This window comes from Elaeis guineensis, chromosome 3 (assembly GCF_000442705.2).
Source record: "Elaeis guineensis isolate ETL-2024a chromosome 3, EG11, whole genome shotgun sequence".
NCBI classification, from domain to species: domain Eukaryota; kingdom Viridiplantae; phylum Streptophyta; class Magnoliopsida; order Arecales; family Arecaceae; genus Elaeis; species Elaeis guineensis.
Genome location: NC_025995.2, coordinates 112,642,000 through 112,657,231, shown reverse-complemented (window position 1 = coordinate 112,657,231; position 15,232 = coordinate 112,642,000). Strand labels below are relative to the sequence as shown.

At 38.5% G+C, this 15,232-nt stretch overlaps 2 protein-coding genes across 5 annotated transcripts; one reads left to right on the top strand and one right to left on the bottom strand.

Annotated features, from left to right (window-relative positions):
• The first annotated feature begins 969 nt into the window (after positions 1-969).
• Positions 970-9,282, top strand: LOC105040840 (uncharacterized). 4 transcript variants are annotated; one of them, XM_029263293.2, is made up of 6 exons: positions 970-1,353; positions 2,490-2,669; positions 4,003-4,430; positions 4,514-5,745; positions 6,907-8,663; positions 8,774-9,282. In XM_029263293.2, exons 2-5 carry the CDS (start codon positions 2,530-2,532, stop codon positions 8,578-8,580), a joined length of 3,474 nt encoding a protein of 1,157 aa, XP_029119126.1. In that variant the 5' UTR covers positions 970-1,353; positions 2,490-2,529; the 3' UTR covers positions 8,581-8,663; positions 8,774-9,282. The 4 variants fall into 4 exon arrangements, with proteins under 4 accessions (XP_029119126.1, XP_010915857.1, XP_073110551.1 ...); XM_010917555.4 differs by having other exon boundaries at positions 970-1,372; XM_073254450.1 differs by lacking the exon at positions 970-1,353 and adding an exon at positions 1,418-1,898 and having other exon boundaries at positions 8,789-9,282.
• An 839-nt stretch (positions 9,283-10,121) lies between these two features.
• LOC105040841 (cyclin-dependent kinase F-1) lies at positions 10,122-14,183 on the bottom strand. Its single transcript, XM_010917556.4, has 2 exons — positions 13,624-14,183; positions 10,122-11,222 (listed from the first exon to the last, which is right to left on the bottom strand). The coding sequence occupies exons 1-2, from the start codon at positions 14,110-14,112 to the stop codon at positions 10,278-10,280; spliced, it is 1,434 nt and encodes a 477-aa protein (XP_010915858.1). The 5' UTR covers positions 14,113-14,183; the 3' UTR covers positions 10,122-10,277.
• Between the last annotated feature and the right edge of the window lie 1,049 nt (positions 14,184-15,232).

Sequence of the window (15,232 nt, the reverse complement as noted above, 5' to 3'; positions counted from 1 at the left end):
AGGAAACAGCGATGGTAAGAGATTTTTGATTGGGTTAAATTTTACCAAATTTTATTATCAATTCTACTATTCACCACTTTCCATTGACTTAAGTATCAGAAGATTTTCGTCGAATATAATTTTGATCAGTGTGAACTTGTTTTGCAGGTCGCTCTTCACTAGATTCAGATGCACTTGAAGATGACCATAATAAATAATATTTAATAAATATCAAAAAATCATTTTAATTAGTTTATTTGTCAAAAATATATTTTTTCATTGCTTACCGTTTAGTTATAGCTTGCCATGGAACAACAAAAGCAAGTTAGCTTCTGAGTTGTGCAATAGAAAAGCAACTTTTTATTAGATGCCAAAAAATTTCAATTAACAATATAATCCATGTTACATGCATGGTACAAAAACTCATGATACGATATGTAAGTTTACTAAATAAATACTAAAGGTTTCACCCGTATCATATTGGAGTTTTTTTTTTTTTTTTTTTTTGAGCTTTGGGATGAATTTTATTTACATTAAAATTCTATCTTAGTCTTTAATTTTTATCAAATTAGCTTCCTAAACTAATGTCAATTATTTGCATCATAAATCACCTTTGCTCTAGTAAGGGGATACCAGATGGGACTGTTTCACAAGTGCAACAAGCCCAATAGATGAATATTGTGGCAAACATTAGCTAATGGTTAGGTTAAACAAATACTATATATATATATATATATATATTCTTTGAAAGTATCTGTCGCAACTCACTCGTCAACTTCTATAAAATTCTGTTGGCGCTTCACCTAATGAGTGATGTAGATTACAGATTTTTTTTTTTTTTTTCATTGGTATACTCAACACAAATAGTATAAATAGTAAATGCTGTACCTTTAGATGCTACCTTTAGGGCTAGGCTAGGATTAGGGTTTTGCCTTTTATGGGTGGTGGGGTGAGGCGTGCGGCGGGGGAGGGGAGGGGGTGACCATACATGGGGTATTGGTGGTGGCATCCGATTCGGCCACCTCTCCTTCGCTTTCAATAAATTTCTTTAATGCTGTGGCCGTGTGGGGATGACATGGCGGGGCTTCCCAGAGCCACACACATCCATGTCACCCACATATATATACCATAAATCTCATTACCATTCGTCCCCCCTTCTCTCTTTCCTTCTCCCCTAAACCCTAGATTGAAACCCATGCTCTCTCTCCCATTCAGCTCTCCAATTCTCCCTAATCCGCCGCTGGATTCCTCGCGGAGCTCGTCCCGTGGGATCCATCGTTGAGAAATCTCTCTCTCCCCGCGGTGTCATCTCGATCGGCCGTGCCGTGGATGGCGATGAGCTGCCCGAGATAAAAGTGACTCCTTTTTTATCCTGTATGTGGCTCGATTAGAGGTATTCATTCCTAGATTTCTCGATGATCTTTCCTCGGAGCTAGTTTGGTACCGGTTGATTCTATTTGGTGTTTTTTCTGCTGTCTTTCTTGTCAAGCTCGAGATTTGACGTGGTTTCCCCCCATTCTTGTACTGCTTTTCTCATCGAGTTTCCTCTAGAGTCGGCTTTTGCTGTTGTTCTTGATTGTTCTGTGGTCCGGTTTTAGAATCGGAGAGTTGGATGCTCGTAAGAATGGATATTTTTTTGTGGGCGAATCTCTATTTGTTTGTTTAGGGGTGTGGGATGCATGATTTTATGGGGTGAAACTTTGCTTTATGCATCGAGGTTGCAACAGAAGTTGGCTTTGATCGGTTATAGCGAGGGGACGAAGTGTTTTCCCTCTCTTCTTCCGGATTTCATGAAGCAACAAGATCGATAAGCATCGCAGATACGAATTTTTGGGTTTCGGCTTCGCATGCGTGATTTCATGATCTATGATAAGCCTGGAGTGATGGTTGATAGTTGGTATGATGTTCGGTTACAAAGTGTAATTATCTCTACATAAACCCTAGATTGACGTGATTTTATGCTTCAGTTTGAACACATAGAGGTTGGTTTGGAACACAAGTTATTAATGTTTCGTATTTCCTTATATTTCATGTCGTAAATGTGGTCGGTTGCTCGCAAAATCTTCTATTATTCCTTTCTTTATTTGTTTCTCATCACAGTGGTGTGTGAGTTCGTTATTCTAGCAGTCCTCTTGTATTGTTCTATTATTTCACCGCAATGTGTGGGCTTTGTCGTTGTTTTGTATATCTATAGGTTGTTTGCAAGCTAGGTCTTTTGTTTTCCGCTTGCCAACAGGCTAAGAAAGTGAACTTTATCGCTCTTGGTATGTTGTTAGATCTTTGTTCTTCCGCGAGACATGCACAAAATTTGTTTTGTTTTCGACTTTGATGCGTCCAATTCGAAGACTACAAGTACTGTCTTCGTTTGCTTGCATCATGAATCATTATCGCACAGAACATCTCTTCTGTTTTTTTTTTTTTCCTCATGGGAATATGATATCAAGCTAGAAAATTTTCACGTTTCCAGAAGACAAATACTTGCTGATGAGAAGCTTTTCTTTTCCATGTAGGACATGCTTAATAGTGTTAGTGTTTTGGTGCTTCCGCGGGATGGAAATAAGTTCCGTAAAGGAGAGCAATTGTAGAGGGGAACCCCAGTCTAGCCTTTCACAAAAAGAACCCAGACTCATTGAAACAGCTGCAGCTGATGGTGTTCCAGGAACGGAAACTTGTGACCATTTTTCCATTCGGTAAGTCTGTCCATCTCCTATTAATTTCTGTTATTCCGTAACGTAACGTGAGCTTTAATTGAGCATCGCTATAGGGTTCACTGAACATAGGTTGGTCATAAAATGCTTTACTAACACGATATAAATTTTTCGCTATTAGGATTAACGGCTGTGATTTGTCCATCGCTATCTTTATGTATACATATCTGTGCGTGTGGGTGTGGGTGCATGAACTTGTCTGCCAAATTATGTACCCTATCTATACGCAATATGCAGCCTTATATATACGTATCTTTTATGTACCAAAAATCTATACATATCTATCCCTATCTTTGTCTATACACATTATGTATTTTCATCTATACATATGTATTCCTATCTTTATCTTGAAGCGTTGCATATCTTTTATCTGTGCGTATTTATTTCTATCTTTTTCTATACATATCCCTGCGGGTATGTGTTGATGCACTAGTTTATCACTTTATATATCTCTATGTGCCTCCGAGCCATAATATATAAATGCATGTCCATGTTTAAGCATGTTGCTTTTCTGTGTTTACGCGTATAAATATTCTTGAGTTCGTGTGTTTAAATGTTTATAAGCCATATTACACGTAAACATGTACATGTCGACGTATGCAGATACTCATTCATATATACGGGCATATCTATGTTTTTGTGTGCACATATGTATGTTTTTTTTCTTTTTTTTTTTTTTTTTTTTTTCTGTGGGTTGAGCGGGCGCACTAGTATTGGTGGATGGATGCACCCTTTTTTTTTTTGTGTGATGTGCACTTGCCATGCATGAGTGGACCAATCAGCCATGTTATATATAGAGGTATGTATGTATGTATGAATAAATATTGGTGTGCATTTAATTACATTAGTACATATGAACATAGGTCTTTGGTTAAAGTACATGTGAGGCCGATGAAAGAGATTTTTGCAAACCACATAATTTACCTAAATGCCCTTCCTTTTACTCCTATGCACTTCACAGAGATGAGGGCATTTTTCTTGTACAATTTCCAAGCATACGTATTATGTGTGTGTGCGTGCGTGCACATGCAGTGTGTGCATGTATCTGTGGCTCATAGGTCATCAGTTAGGGCTTCATACCTTTGTATCTCTTAAGTCTTTTTTCAAGGAAAATATCCTGAAATACTGCATGGGAGGATCTTGTTGATCGTCTATAGAACTTCTTACATTTTTTGGAGTACTTAGCCGTTTGAAGGATAGTTGATCGAAGTACCTCAAGAGGCTTTAATATGTTTAAACATTTAACTTCAAAGTAGCAGCTAAGAAGTTAAATTGTATTTCTTGATTTTTCTAATGTGCTCTGTCTTGACCACAGAGGATATGTTGCTGAGATTCGTAAGAAAGATCCAAAGATATGTTGGCCATTCCCTATGTTTCATGGTCAAACATCTGATAAACATATCAGCCTCCTTCCCCCTCTACCTATGACTAAATTTAGACGGTGGAATTGCCCAAACTGTTGGCACAAAGCTGTTAATTGTGCCACAACAAGAGCAAATGAAGCTCCTCCTGATATTCAGAATGCTGAAGTAAAAAGGGGCACTGTTTTTCTCGGAAACACCTGCATGACTCCCGCCAATGATAAAGAGATGCTTCCTGGCTTTCATCAACTATTAAAAGAAAAAATTGTAGATGGACTAACTGAAGCCGGTACTTCTGTTGATGTGCCAAATCATGAATGTTGGCCATCAGCAAATTGCAACAAGAATGCAAAGAATCATCTAACGGTTGCAGCCACAGAAGGTTGTCCACTAGCAACTTGAATTTACATTTCCCCATTTAACTTAATGATTTCATTTTCATGACTTACCTTTTGCTTTTCACAGGCTTGCAGGTAGCCAAAGCTAGCCAAGGTAGCTATGAAGGGATTCAGAATCCATCAAGTGACATGCTTGCTTATGTTGAGACAAAAGGTGAAGCATGCCACATGGGAGGAAGAGGAGAAAGAAATATGGCATCAATGGCAAACGCTTTGGAAGCTTTGTATTGTGAAGACATGGTAAATGCTAAATCAAAGGAAACTGAAATAGTCAATAGAAGTACTGATTTCAGGATGGTTACCAGTCCTGCTTGTATTGATAGTATGGTACATGGGGAGAAAGATGAACAATTGATTAGGGAAATGTGCAAGACGAAACAACAATTTAGTAAAGCAGCCAGAGAAACTGAAGCACCACTAGAAAAAAATATTGCTATGCCGCAAGTTGATTCTCAAACTGCTGTTGCAGCTCATCTCTCTGAAATGGACTCAAAGGGATTGGATGAAAACGATGATGAAACATCTGACAATAATGTAACTTTGCCTCAAGATACTGTCCAAAGTCGAAATGGTGCCATGCAAGTGGGCTTTTCTGATGGAAATCTGCAACATAAAAAGGGTAGGAAGATGCGCCTGTTAGACGAGATCATGAGAACTGAGGAGTTGGACTCTTCTGGTAAGATTGATGTTTCTGATGGTAGTGAAGATGCCAATCAAATTGAGGACAGAGTTGACAGAAGGCCACATACATTGAGCAGGAAAGATCCAGAACTTGGTCCTGAAATTCATCATACTTCCCCCAGAAAAACCAATGTGAAGTCATTCAAGGGTAAGAGGAGATATATAGATTTTGAAAATTTAGATGATGGATCATCTCTAATGTACTGGATAAAGAAAGCTCGTAAGGAAGGCAAGATAAAGAGGAGATATAAGCACATTGATGCTGAAGCAGCTGCATCAGCTGAAAATGGTTTAGTCAATAGCCTCAAAGTATGTACGGCCAAAGAGCACAAGCAAAATGCTATTGGGATGCAAAATGCAATGCAACAGGGCTGCCTCATGCCCCAACAAGAAAATATGATTAACAAGGACATTTTTATTGTTGACGGTAAAGCAACAAAACAAGTGAATGACAAAAAAGTTCATCCTAAATTGAAAAGAACTGTAAAAGCTGGGAGGAACTTGCTTCATCATCCAGATACTTGTAGCAACACCAGTGAAAAGGTTACCTTGAGAAAGAAGAAAAAGAAGGAGCATTATATTAACAATGAAGAACCTGGAAAGATGGACTTGCCAAAGGTAAGGATTCCCTTTTCATGTTGTTCATACTCATTGAGTTTAAGTTCCCTTATGATGTTTAGTCTGGGACTGATGTTCTTATGTTGTTGTCATTTCTTTTTTCACTTCCTATAGCATTCTGTGAGTTTGAACGTGGTGATAAGTTCTAGTTTGATCAGGTGTTAAATATACTGGGTCAAAGACATAGAAGAGTTAACTATTGATCACAAGAGTGAAAAAGGATAGCAAGTAGCGACTACCTTCATGCTGCCTTGTGTTTTTGTACTTTGTATGCCCGTGCATCTGTGTTTATCTTGTGTGTGTCATGTGGTTGCTTGTCTATTCTACCTTTTTTTTCTGTTGTTGTTTTAATGTCTTTCTAAAACAATGATGGGTCCTGAACTTGATTAAGCTTTTAACTTACTAAATGTACTACTGGATCCATTGCTCAAAGGAGATCAATAAGAGAACAATGAGCGCCTTGCCTGAGGTGCTGCACTTTGATGGTCAAATAAACCTTAGGTCACAGCTATTATGAGAAAAGGATTAACTGGTTGAGTAAAGGTATATCCCTTGATGATTAAGGGAAAAAGGATCATATTACAGTACATTTTAGGTGGGTCCATAAAGGGAAAAGATCTTTACAAGGAGCCTTCTTATGAAGGTTCTGAGAGATATAGGGCAATTAAATTAAAGAGTACCATCTAGAGTCACGAAAATCCCTCTATTTACTTCGTATGTATTCACAGCATTAGATGTATGAATTTAAGTTCCTTTTTTTTAATGATATAGCATAATTCTAGTTCAACGGCTTAAATAAACTAAACTTGGCAGTTTAATAGTAAGTTCTACACCACCTGCTAAACTGAAACTGGAGTCAAGATTTTTTTTGCCCCCTGAATTTTGAGGTAGCTTCTTCTGAGCTTGGTTGGTTCTCGACTGATGATTACCATAAATATCATGAAACTCATAGTGGTATATGGTTGGCAATTATAATATATATGCACAATGATGCTTATATACACACTTCTATAATCTATAAGGCATGTTCCGTCTTTCTTATGATTAGACGATATCTGTACATATCTATAGCATATTATCTATTCATGGCAGTAGTTGATGATGTACTGGATCTGGATTTCATCGGACAAACATGAGATTTAGAATGTCATTGAATTTCAGGGGCGGAAAGAAGTTATAGAAGAGCGAGAAACCACACAGACATGTGAACAAGAAGCTTTAGATGACATCCCAATGGACATAGTTGAACTCTTGGCCAAAAATAGACGGCTGATGAATGCTAAGGCTGCTATGGTTAACACACATAGTATATTGGAAAGGACCGAAATCATGGAGGATAATCATGTTTTGGATGTCAATGAAGGCCATGGAGACAAGGTACCGGGTGCACTACATGAGAACTTTTCCCAGCAAAAATCTGTGTGGAACAATACAGGAATTAGTGTTTGGACTGCTGTCAGAAGTGACAAGAATGATGATGAAAGTATGAAATCATTGGATTATGCGACCAGCCATGGTAGAAAAAATGATCACATAAATCTAAATCAAGAAGAGCTTGTTAGTGCCAGTACGGGATTCATAACACCTTTGCAATGTAGAGGTCATCCTAATCTTCCTATGACTGATTCAAAAAAAAATTGCCATTTGCAACATCACAGCTGGAGCAAAATGGGGATGCAGACATCAGAATCATGCCATAAAGGTCAGGAAATTTTAGGTCAGAATACATTCAGAAATGCCCTGGGTGAGTCATCAACGCCATTAAGCAGGACACCCTTTGCTATCAATAGTGAAAGGGTTAGTGCTGATTACAGTCATATGAATATGTTTGGCCATAATACCTTACTTCAAGAAAAACCAATGACAGTTGCACTCAACATTGATTATTTGAAAACAATGGACCAGGCTAAACTTCACCTCCAGAATAGGAAAGAGAGTGCTGAATTCTCAGTTCACAACAGAAGCTTCCCGGCATTGACATCTTTTGCAGAGCTAGGAAATACATCTAATTCAGAAATGATGAGACCACAAGATCTATATACAAATGAAAGCATACCAGCAATGCATTTGCTCAGGCTGATGGATTCAGCAAAATGGTCGGGCATGTCTCTTCAAGATTTGCCAAATACAAACCATATAGGATCCTGTTGGGAGTCTGATCTTTCTTCTACTGGTCAATGTGAAAAGGAAATGGTTGGCTTAGGACCTAGAGGTAAAAGTAATCAGGCTGCAAACCCTCCATTGGTAGTTCAACATCCTAATCAAGTTCAGCATCAAGAAATTTCTTGCAAACCTTATCGTCCACTTCCAAGAGTTGGTGTATATGGGTCTTTGTTGCAGAAGGAAATATCAAGTCCTCTGGATGATTCTGGAACTTTCAGAATCGGATATTCCAGCAAAATGACATCTCTTGAAGCTAGTAGAAAGGATAATTCTGAACTTTCATACTCTGCAAATAAGGCTGGAGTACTGAATGCCCAGGTTCCTATTTCTAGAAATGAGAATTCTGAAAGCACTTTTTCTGTTGTAAATTCTAATGTGCATCATGTATGGTATTCTATGAGGAATGATATAACTGGTTTAGGGATCAGCAGTAAGGGAGCAGCAGTTGAGCCCCTGAATCAACATTGTGAAAAGGAAATATGTGTTATTAACAGAAATCCTGCTGACTTTACCATAGTAGATGAGGACAATGAATATATGATAGCGAGTGATAATATATGGCCTAGACCTACAACCCCTACTGTGAACCTACCAAGTAGATTTCATCCTAATGGACAAAGAAGGCAGAAAGTGAGGAGAGTTGCAGCTTTAAATGGGCTAATGCGAAGCTGATTTCTTTTCTGTGAGGCAGATCACAGTGTCAAGCATTCTCCTAACTCCAGGAACTTCTTAAAAGATATTCTGAAGTTCTACAGGTAAAATTTCTGTTTCTGTAAACTTTCACTCTGAGAGTTGTAAGCTGGTTTTAAACTAAAGCTTGTCATAAATTGGGCAATTTGATCATCAGGACAATTTGCTGATTCAGGTACTCATGCTGCAGGCTTGATGCTGTAAGGTGCAAGAAGGAACATGGGCGTGGGTGATAATTTGTTGTGTGCTTTGACCTTAAATAAAGTTTTCCAACTTTCAGTGGTTTCTGGCAGCCTAATGACCTTTCTGTCTTGGTTAATGTGCAAAAAATAATAAAACAGGGCGCCATTAGTCAATTCCAAACAGGAAACAATCGACTCTTGTGATCATAAATTGGTAAAGGTAGGGATTGTAAACATTGATCTGTCTGTCTGCTGCTGTTGTACCTAATATATTGGCTTAAAGGTTTTCAAATGTGAACATGATTTTTTTTTTGGGTATGTGTATATAAAACAATGCAAGATATGAGAGTAGTCTTCCAATTAGATTGTCTGCTCAAAGTGTTGGATCAAAGCAAGATGAATTTGTTGACCTGATTGTTCTGCTTTTTTTATGAGATAGTGAGGGAGGAACTTGAGCATAGAATTGTACTTTAAAGACAAATGCCATCAGCAACATTTGATCTCTCTCTCTCTCTCTAGCACTTACGCACCTGCACTCACTCATATAAGCACTTGATAATTTTAGGTGTTTTTAATTCTGTAAGTTGGATCTTGATATGTTTTCTGTCCATAGCTTTTAGCATGCTTCAGTGCACCAGTTTCTCTGTTCTGTAGCTCAGCCTAATGTGTGCAGTTATCACGGAGTCACCAAGTTGTCTTCAGTTTCGGAAGTTTATCGTGAAGTGGTCATAATACTTACGCAGTTTGTATCATGCCTTATAAATGTTTACAATTGGATTGGCTTCGCTGTATATATGTTCCCTTTAAAATATGCGATGCGTGCAGGGTTAAGCTATAATGCTGGGTCCGGTGAGGAAAGCCAGGGAGAGGCATTTAGCGAAAGGAAAAAAAATAGAAGACTCTTTTCCATTCTCTCCCTTTCTTCCTTTTTGTCGCCATCTTTGCTCCAAACACGCCTACAAACATGTAGGAATTTGAGGCAAAAGAGAATGCGGCTAGAAGTGATCATCCATTTAAAATTTATGAATGCGGTTGTTTTTATTCAGATTTTCAATCTGGTAATTGGCAGATGTTGACAGGTTATCCAGAATTTAAGCAGAAGACATGGAGGGAAAATAGCTGATGTATGAACTTTCCAAATGAAACAAAACAATGGTGAAATAACACCACCTCCCTTCGGATTCGTTATAGCTTGACAGAGACAGCGAAGACCCTAAATCACAAAGGACTGAAACAACCATTCACAATTTTTTTTTTTTTTTTTTTCAATAGTAAACTCCCATCATTTTTTAACAATGCAACCCCAAGTTTCTCCACAACCTTTCCCATATGAATCATTACTGGAGAAAATTGCTGTTATTTTTCCCAACATCGTTATAGCGTCTCTATAAACCCAGCTCATCATCCTTCTCATATACATACTCGGATCAAGTTTATGAAATTTTTCATTTTGTCAACACAATGTAAGACACAAAAATAACCAATACACAATCTTCATCAAGCGAACCGTATAGAGAAACCTTTTTCAGTGGTTGTCACATCCACGCTGCCGAACTCATCAAGATCAGAGTCTGAACCCAAATCCCTGTAATCAGCCCATTCTTCTGGAGAGCTCTCGTCATGCCCATCTTTTGTGGAAGGGACTTTCAACTCACTTATAGGAACAGGCAGGGGCTCTTCAGCAAAGTATCTGTCTTGGAGCAACTCCATTGCAGAAGCTCTACTGGCTGGATTATAGCAAAGAAGCCTCCTCACAATATTAACTTCAGCTGCTGATCGGTTTTGCAGGCATGCTTCCAGACCAATTGGGTTTTCAATTTTATTAAAGAAGATCTTATTGTAATCAGGTAACTTCGAGCAACCTGGCCAAGTTTCTTCAGTCAAGTCTCCCAAAACACTAATAATTTTACCAAGCTGATCGATATCTGACGTCCCTGGAAAGAGTGGTGCTAAACTAAGAAGTTCGGCAAAAATGCAGCCTAGCGACCAGAGGTCAATCTCTAGCCCGTAAGTTGTGGATCCATAGAGTAGTTCTGGGGCTCTGAACCACCGCGTCCCAACACATGAGGTGAGGGCACCGGACTCATCATCTTCTTGAACCTCTTCTACCTCATAGGTGTAGGAGCCTTTGAAGGGATCATCTTCCACATCACCTGTACTACATGTGGCAAGACAAGATGCATCACCATCTTGCAGGCTCATCTCCTTATCAGTGTCCTCCATTGCATACTTTGCCTTGAGGCCATCCAACTCCCGCAGATACTCATCTTCATTGATAGGTCTGGGCTGTAGAGAAGTTGGATTTTCAGGAACATCCGGCCATGGCTGGTTTCCCTCCCCCACAATTGCAGGCTGTTGTGGTATCCATGCCTCATTCTCAGAACCTGGTTCATGTGGACGGTTGTCTCTGGAGATATATCTTGTTTCCTGAAGTATCCTTGACTGACAAACCAAAAATAGAGATTTGTTTTTTTTTCAAAAAACGACAAACAAGAAATTTGATCACAAAACCACTTAAAGTACATCCACTCATAGTTTAAATGTACAACACCTATCTCTAACCCCCCATTCCAACAGAGAGGAAAAATTAAAAAGGAAAAACAATAGAAACTATACTAGTGAGATGCAGAACCACAAATGCGTTTACTCTTCGGAACAGATCAGCATAATCAATGTAAGTGGGTATATACACTATTATTGTGTATCTAGAAATCACTACTATATGTCAAACAAATTAAATATTGGATCACCAAACAATAAAAAGCAAAAAAACAAGGAAATTTATTTGCAACCAAATAAAGTGCTTGGTAAATTCAAGTACCATGTCTTGGTTGGTATGATTATTGAAATCATCATTTGCAATTCCTGCAAGGACTCAAGAAAGACAACAATTTTCTAGTTCCACAGGGAACACAAAAGAAAAGTCTTTCCAGCTAATGAGAAGATGAAGTACTAATGTCCAAAAATATTTTGAGTTTTTGACTCTGAGTGCTAACCCTTTCAGAAGCAATCCTTTAGACCCCACTTAAGTCCTTTGTCAAACTGCTAATACCCTTAATCCTATACCCTCCCATCATACATCCAACTTCTTATATTTATCACGCATTTGCATGATACCACAATTGTTTATGATGAGCAAAACTCTACACAAGTCCCAATATTATTTTTGTGCTCGTATCAAAATTTGCCACACTTTCTACTATCCCTGACTATAATATGCACAAATTACAAACTACATTACCCTTCAGGTATCCATTTTTAATATATTTCAAAGGCCTTCCTTGATAAAAATTAAAGATGGAGAACCACTTCTCTCCTTTTAAAGCTCACAAACCCATATCTTCACAACTTTAGCTTCCTATCACCCATAAAGCCAGACCTTGAAATCACAACACCTTTTCTTTCCCTAGCTTTCACTTTTATAATTCAAAACTCTAGCTAGATAAGCAGCTAATTGAATCCACCAAGAACTTTAAAAGTAAAGAAAAGACAATAAATTAGAAAACTCAAAATGTCGTCTAAACAGAAACGAAGAAATGATATACCTTCCTGATAGCTAATTAATATATCTCTGATTTTTCTCCAAACATGATAATTGTTTTGCCCCTAATGCGGGTTGTTCATTGTCAACAAACACAATGTCCAAGCATTTTTTAACCTGGGCCTTAGGACCCTTAACATGTCCATCCCAAGCCCTTTGTCCCTCCAAGTAGCTGACTGTATCAGAAATAAATGGCTAAAATAAAATTCTGCTTTCAAAGATAACTCTTTAGCTCCAAGTACCATCGCCACAATCACTAGCAGGAATTATTGGCTCAGCGCAGCTAAGGTATATGAAGAAAAAACTAATGTCCTTTAACTATAATATCCTAGCACCTCCTCAATTATATTTTGACAAGTTCAGCGTCAACAACAGGTATGACATATATAGGTGCAATAGATAGTGACATGGAGATGTGTCAACACAATCATATATTTGCCAATAGGAGAGGAGGGTATTCCAGAAACCTAGTTCTACATCTGTCACCAACCTCTCCGCAACCAGCAGAGTCCAAAAGAAAGGTATTATTGTTCTCCATATGACAGTAACAACCTCTGATCATATGTGCATCAGAATGGTATAGATGAAATTTCACTAGTAAATTCAAGGTTAACATGAGAGACCAGTCCTTCACCCATTCCGAACCAAACCAAAGATCTTATCCTCCCGCTAAGAGTAATAAAAGGAATAACTATAACTAATGCCAGTATCAGTTTGATCCTTAGTTGCTAGAACTCGGAGTGCATGCGGGAAAGTGCGCATTGTAAAGCACTTGGAAGTAAAGAAGTGCATAGGAACACAGGTACAGCTTCTAGATTCTGGGAAGATTCCGAAACAGGGGCATTACCCTTATATGGCTGAAGATTCCTGTTATTAAGGTTTAATCATCCATGTCTAACATCACTTATTTTTTCAGAATAATCATGCTGAGTTGAAAACCATGTTCGAAAAATGGTACTAGGAACAACCTGATAAAGCATTTGCAACTATTTTCTTTTCTAGTGATAATTTCTCATGTGCTGACTGTTTAGAAGTAACTCTCTGTTTTGGTGGTTAAAACAAAAAAAAAAAAAAAACACACTCTCTTCGCAAGTATGAAACTGTGAAAACTAGCAACATGAGATAAAGCAAGGAGAACAAAACTCATAAATACAAATGAATAGAAAACTATTATTCTTTATCAGCCAAGCCAAGCACCCAAATTAATGCACGAAACAAACAAAGGACTGCAAAAATCGTAGAAACAAATTATAACCTCAAGAGACCAAAAGATAACAACTTGGGGGGAATTCCAGCAGATACCTGGCCGAAGTCCGCCAGCTTGAGAACCCCCTCGGCAGAGATGAGCAGATTGGACGGTTTGAGATCACGGTGGACCACCGAGTTCCGGTGGCACGCGTCGACTCCCCTTAGGATCTGGAGCATCCACTGCTTGACCTCGCCGGCTGCGAGGCCGGGGCCCCTCTTGGCATCGCGGATGACGGATGCGAGGTCGGTGGGGAGGAACTCCAGGACGAGCACGGCGTCCTCGTCCTCCTGCCAGAAGTACTCGAGGAGGTCGACGACGTTGGGAGAGTCACGGAGGGTCTGGAGGGCCTCGATCTCCCGGAACGAACTCTGGTAGTCGTGGATCTCCTTAAGGGCCACAACGATGCCGTCCGACCGTCGGCGGCCGCGGTAGACGTCGGCGTACGCGCCGGAGCCGATGCGTTCGAGGATCTCGTACCGCTGGGTGATCTCCAACCGGCCGTAGATGCTCCAGCTCCGGGACGAAGGGGCAGACGGATCCATGGCGGCGGCGGCGATCGAGAGGCAGAGGAGGAGCTAGGGCTTCGGCGAGGCTTTTTGGGGGTTGGGTTGGCCGTTGTTTTCTACGACCAGGAGAGAGCCGGAGAGGCTTGACTTTACGTAAAAGCCCTTACACATGCATAATAATACCATATTGCCCTTCGTCGGTTAGCGTTCAGCAGTTTAGTGAGAGGGTATTAATGTAAATAATTTTGTAATCTGTGTGCTTTATGTTACTAGTTCCTGTGACCTTAGTTTGGATATCTTCGTTTGAAGTTTTTCCTGGCGTGGGACCTTTCGCGCCGGGATTTTCCCCACCTTGGTTGAACTTGGAATTTAAGAAAAGGAGATAAACAACGGTTACTTCACACTCTAGTAATGGTTAAGAAAAAAGTGAAGTTCGTAGGAACTGAATGCTAAACCGCGGATGCATGGAGAAATTTTTTATGTGCGATATTCTAACATATAGTTAATACATATAATTTTATTTTTTTATTTAAAAATTTTATATAATAAAAATATTTTTATTTAAAAAAAAAATATGAGATCACGTAGCATATTATGAAAGAATATTTTATTTAATTACTTTTCAACGTATATTTAATATGTGTGGTTTCATTTTTTTTATTTAAAAATTTTAAATGATAAAAATATTTTTATTTTTAAAAAAAAATTATAATATTTTATTATATATTATAATATTTTACATCAAAATTATGATTTTCTGCATGCAGAATGTTATAATATAGACATAAGATGGCATATTTTTTTTCAAAAAATAAGAATATTTTTATCATTCAAATTTTTTTTAAAAAAAAATAGAACTGTAGGCATTAAATAGGTGTTGGAAAATGATAATTACGTGGATCAATCATATAAGGCGATATGCTCCATATCGAATTTTTTACACCACCCGCAGTATACAAAAAATTTTCTCAGATGCATGAGTTAACATTCAAAAGAGAACTAACAATATTCGATGAAGTGGCTAACCTGAAAATGTAATTAAATATAATAGAGCTAGTTTAAAGGAAAGTATAGTGGTAGTTTGTGAACTTCTTTGTGGCTTGGAACTTCCAACCAAGCATCTTAGGTTGTGGTCTTATAGCTTGAAGATTCTCTA